The sequence below is a fragment of the Phoenix dactylifera genome, chromosome 4 (assembly GCF_009389715.1).
Source record: "Phoenix dactylifera cultivar Barhee BC4 chromosome 4, palm_55x_up_171113_PBpolish2nd_filt_p, whole genome shotgun sequence".
Lineage (NCBI taxonomy): Eukaryota > Viridiplantae > Streptophyta > Magnoliopsida > Arecales > Arecaceae > Phoenix > Phoenix dactylifera.
The window spans coordinates 19257078-19262275 of NC_052395.1; the positions used below are offsets into that span (position 1 = coordinate 19257078).

The 5198-nt window shown below is 43.8% G+C and overlaps 1 protein-coding gene across 1 annotated transcript; it reads left to right on the forward strand.

Moving 5' to 3' along the window:
- The first annotated feature begins 1576 nt into the window (after positions 1–1576).
- LOC103713936 lies at positions 1577–4675 on the forward strand. The gene is made up of 6 exons (XM_008800990.3): positions 1577–2190; positions 2279–2499; positions 2636–2864; positions 3197–3282; positions 3637–3728; positions 3923–4675. The coding sequence occupies exons 1-6, from the start codon at positions 2101–2103 to the stop codon at positions 4162–4164; spliced, it is 960 nt and encodes a 319-aa protein (XP_008799212.1). The 5' UTR covers positions 1577–2100; the 3' UTR covers positions 4165–4675.
- The last annotated feature ends 523 nt before the right edge of the window (positions 4676–5198 follow it).

Here is a 5198-nt window from a genome sequence, read left to right on the forward strand (position 1 = left end):
AGAGTCCCTCTGCATGTGCAGAGAAAGTTTTTTTTCTAAATTTATTTTTTTAGTAGATCTCAACATCCAATAACTTTTTTAAAATAATATAAATTTTATTTTTTAAAAATAATTAGGTAGGGTCCCATGAAATTTATTTCAAATTTTTTCTTTGTAATTTTTTAATCTTAAAAGCGACTGAATTAGGAGATCGCTTGCGATTGTGGATTGAGTGAAACTTGGCCTTTCTAAATCCGCTGATTAGGATACGTTTCCCACAACTATTGAGGTTTTGATAGAAAAGCAACAGGAAAGCCGGGGGCATGCAGTTGCGCCTCCCACGCTGTTCTTGCCAGAAAAAGGAGCTTGGAGCCAAACAGTTCAAAGAAAATTTCTCCTGAAGTAGTTAAGAATGACGCATGAGATGGCGTGCCGGTGACACTATAAACACAGGAGTTTTTTTCCCCTCTCCCTGTCAACGAACCCGTCCTTCCAAAATTACTCATGCCGTCGGTTTTAATCGGCCGTTGTCCTGTTGAATTATCAAAACAAATAAATAAAATAATAGATGGGAGAAGGAATCGGTAGGGAGTATGAAGCAGCAACGAAGCCCACCGTGAGCTCTCCGCTCTCCCAGTTGCAGCGGCAGGCCACAGAAACTGTCAAACTCCCAAACTATATACCAGACTGATTCCTCCAATTACCTTCCTAAAAAAAGAAATAGATTCCTCAGTTTACTGTTTCTCTTTCGTCCGCCACCTTGACTTGCACGCCCAAGAGGATACTAAAAGTTGTTCCGATCCACCAATTATATGAATTGAAGTCTCTCTCCTCTGCCCCGGCACCCCTCCTCTCTCTTGCTGCTTGTTTCCTTTGAGATTTTAAAAAAAAAAAAAACAAAAAAACAAACGGCAAAGAAAAAGGAAAAGGTCGTTCATCCCCTTCACCCTCTCCTTTTGACCTTTTCGACTGTCAAGAAAGGTCGCGCTCCTTTTTCTTGTGATAAGGAGGACGTGCCCCTTGAATGGAGGAAACGCGTAGAGTGGGGTTCACAGAGGGAGAGATGGCGGAGGGGTAAAGAAGGGATTCGTACAAGAACGGATGAGCGCAACGAGGCGATGGATAGAGAAGCAAACCACAACTTGCAGAAAAAGTCACCTTTCTTTTTTAGAACCCATATCTCCCCTTTTCTTTATTCGTCGGATGCTTACTGTTCCTTCACCAATATTCCATCTTTCCTTCTGACCTTTTATGGACTGGTGGGGTTCGATGCTGCTTTAAAATACTTCCCGTCCCCTTGATACCAAAAAGACGGAATTGAGCACAAGGAACGGATAGCATGCCTTCCACCATTTCTCTCTGCAGCTAATTTTGTTCAATCGTCTATACTCGGGTATTCTTTTTTCTTTTTAATGAAGGAATTATAAATTCGGTCAGTGAAGGTCGTTTTCTGCGCGGCGTTAGACTGGATCATGCTTAAAGCAAGGAGAGAAACAGGAGGTTTGGCCTAGACATGAAGGACTCTTTTAACGGAGAGACAACCTATGCGTGTGTTATATTATATATATAGTTATATTATTAGAATAAAGTCCCAGAATAGGAAGCGAATAGTTTTGCTTCCATCTCTCTCCGTTTAACGAATTGTAAATGTTAAAAAGGGGAAACAACTTTCCCCTGTTTTTACGGGTGGGTTAGCTTTTGACAGGTTCTGCGCTCCCTTCCCAGGACTGCTTTCTCTAACAACATACGTTATACATCGGTTGGAGTTTCCTTGCTGCCACGGAAAGCAGAGCCCCTCCCTCTCCCTTTCATACGGTTCGAGGGACGGGGCTTAATAGCTGGCATCAAAGGAGGGGAGTTCCCTTCGTTGTAACGATCTAACTAAAAGAAAGAAAAAAGAAAAGAAGAAGGAAGTGGAATTTGGGTGGGATTGTTGTTCCCCTCTGTTTGTTAGAGCGATAGCTGTCCAAAAGGGTCAACAGCAGCATATAATTCTCGTGGACCGGTTTCTTCTCCTCTTCTCCCCCTCTTCCACCTTCCCAGCCCAATTCACCTCTCTCCCTCCCTCGGTCCTTCGCCCCTCCGTCGCCGTCTGTCCTTAGAAGGGGAGGAGGAAGGACGATGACTTTCCTCGGAGGGTCCGCCCCGTCCAACCTCCAATGCTTTCTTGATCGCACCACGCCGGTCGTCCCATCGCGCTACCTCCCAAAGGTGAGTTTCTTTCTCTTTGATTGCACGTATCGTTTGCTTTGATTCCGACTGAATTGGGTGGCATGGCCGCGTTCCTCCTCCGCTGCAGTCGTGCCTGGAAGAGTTGAACCAGCTTTGGCACCCGTGGGATTCCGACACCGTCGAGTACTTCGCGCTGAAAGATCTCTGGGATTGCTACGACGAATGGAGCGCCTACGGTGCCGGCACTCCCGTCTCTCTCAACGGCTACGAGGCGCTCGTCCAGTACTACGTCCCTTACCTCTCCGCCATCCAAATCTATACTAGCGCTTCATCCTTAACTAACATCAGGTATATCTTTCATCTTTCCCATCTTTTTCCAACTCCTCTCTTCTGCTGTTTTCTGAACGATGATTTTTTTTTTTTTATTTCTTTTCTTTTTCCATCCATGAAGTCTGAGGCCTTACATAAGAGATCAATGATGCAGGGGTCGTAAGAAAGAAAGAGAAACCGGTGTTCCTGAGATGAGGGAATTCAGTGATTCTTGCAGTGATGATAGTGAGAGTGACAAGCTATGGAGATCCAGTTGTAGTTCTTCAGAGGATTGTGATTTCGATCAGGACAGCTTGTGGCATTTACGGGATAGGTTGGGCTATCTCTACTTCCAGTACATTGAGAGGTCTGCCCCATACGGAAGGGTGCCTCTCAAGGTTAAGGTACCTCTACCTCTCATCTTCTCTGTTTTTCTTCCAGGTAGAAGATGATAAAAGCCTTTCGTTATTTTAGATCCGAGCAAATACCCATTATAATTGTCTGATGGCCTTGCCTGATAAGTGAGAAAATTAAATCTTTAGATATAATCGCAAGAATCAATTGGACTCCTAATTTGTTGGTGCTGTTGTTTCTGCAATAATATTGCCATATTTTAAGCTTTGCTGCCAAACTGAATTTTTAATAGTTGATGAATTTCTGGCTTCGTAATCAAGTTTGTTATGTTTCTTATCAACTAACATGGAGCCATGGCTTCTTATTCACAATTCTACTTCAGATTAGCGAATTGGCTCAAGAATTCCCAGGCTTGTTGACGCTAAGGAGTGTAGATCTATCTCCAGCTAGCTGGATGGCAGTGGCTTGGTACCTCTTCTCATCTAATAAACTCCAAGCAATTGATTTATTTATAACTCAAGGCATGCATTTTTTGCTCGCTAAATGATATAAAACTAATACGGCATGGATGCTACAACTCCGAGTCTCCAGCTCTCTTGTACATCTAAAACTATTTTACTAACAACTTCTTTATGCCCCCTTGGTTCATCTTACCTGAAGCAAGCCCAGATCATCCATTAAGGGCCAATTGTGAATTATGAACCTGTCTGTAACTGAACCAAATGAACCCAAAGAGTTACTAATCGTTTTGACATGTGAATGTACATAAACATGGGGTATTCATAAAGCTTCCTAATTTTATATTTTCTCTTATTTGTTTAGGTATCCAATTTATCACATCCCCGTAGGCAGAACTGTGAAGGATTTGTCTGCGTGCTTCCTCACATACCATACCCTCTCATCTTCATTCCAAGGTAAGCCAACAAGGTGTCTTCATCTTAAGCTCTCTACCATTTTATCTTTTCTTTTTCTTTCTTTTGGCAATTTTCCCACTTCCAGTCCAAGTCTATTATTTATCCCAACAACCCCTCTCAGCATCTTCCCTTCCGCGGGTCTTATCATGGTGAGAATATGCTAATCCTCTCTTTCATAAATCCAAACCATGCAGAGGCCGGGCCCCACGAAGATATGGATTGCGCCGAAAGGAAGCAGAGGGAGAGAAAAGGGATGGCTCTCCCTCCGTTCGGCCTGGCCACTTACAAGATGCAGGGGAGTGTGTGGGTCTCGGGAGCCGACGGCAGGGACCACGATCGATTGCTGTCACTCTTCAGCGCCGCGGATTCGTGGCTAAAGCAGCTTGGGGTCCAGCACCATGACTTCAACTACTTTAGGGGGATTCGTCGTGGCTGAGCTGAGAGATCTTGCATCCATTCGTAACTCCCCGACGCTCATGGCATGAAAACAGAAAAAAGAACAAAGAGAAAAAAAAGAAGTTCTTCAAAGTGTCTCCATCTCAATTTATCGTGTGGGAGGACTTTCGTGGTGGACCGCCGGATCCTCTTTGGAACATAGCGGGTGATGGTGTTTGTCCCATTTTGCGCCGGCCCAACCTCTTAGCCTCTTAAGCTTGTGCGTCGCTGAGGTTGCTGTCCAATTTAGAGGAGAAGAAACGAGGAAGGAGTAATTTGGAACTCATGGGGGTTTCGTTCACATCTTTCTTTCTAAATTGCCGTTCGTCTGACGAATGCTGCGATAGAGCGATACCCCTCTATTGGATGTGACGAGAAAGAAAAACTGGGGGATACAATTCGATCTGTGTTGAAAATTTTGCCGTTGCCCAAGTTCATGTTTAAAAAGGACGCTATTTTTGGCTACAGAAATCTGGTTGTTAATCAATTATGCTTCATGCATTCATTTTGTCCATTGGGTGGTTGTCGTACTCCCATGGTGAAGGTGTCGCAATTAGAAAATAATTTATTTTAGCCTTCATTAGGTGCTCGCATGCTTATGTTTTCGGATTTCCAACGCCAGACATGTTAATTAGATCCTTTACAAGCATCTTTGGTACCGTTAGGAATGGTAAACCCTCCAATAGTCACCATGTCCCCCGTCTCATAAAGAAAGGGCCCCTACGTATCTTTAAAATAGAGAGTGTTGCTGCGAGAATCTGAGTTGAGATCAGTTTCTGCTTGAGATGTCGGCAGAACTGTGGTCAAAAGCCCGAGAGAATGCTAGAGATTTTGCATTGTGAAGCCTAAAGACGAGCACGACCTACTTGTCGGATAATTTTTGGTGGAAAATCTTTTGATGCTTAAGTCAGTGAAGATTTAGAGCAAAAGTGGAAAAAAGAGAGAGAAAGGGGGAGATTGAGAATGCATACATTAGGGCCCCTCGGTCACCCTTACATATAGGATGAGAGTGGTGTCTGTTACTTGATTTATTGG

Coding starts and splice junctions, on each gene's coding strand:
- LOC103713936 (XM_008800990.3), top strand. CDS start 2,101: ATGACTTTCCTCGGAGGGTCCGCCCCGTCCAACCTCCAATGCTTTCTT. Junction 3,283..3,636: donor AGCTGGATGGCAGTGGCTTG/GTACCTCTTCTC, acceptor TTATTTGTTTAG/GTATCCAATTTATCACATCC. Junction 3,729..3,922: donor CCTCTCATCTTCATTCCAAG/GTAAGCCAACAA, acceptor CAAACCATGCAG/AGGCCGGGCCCCACGAAGAT.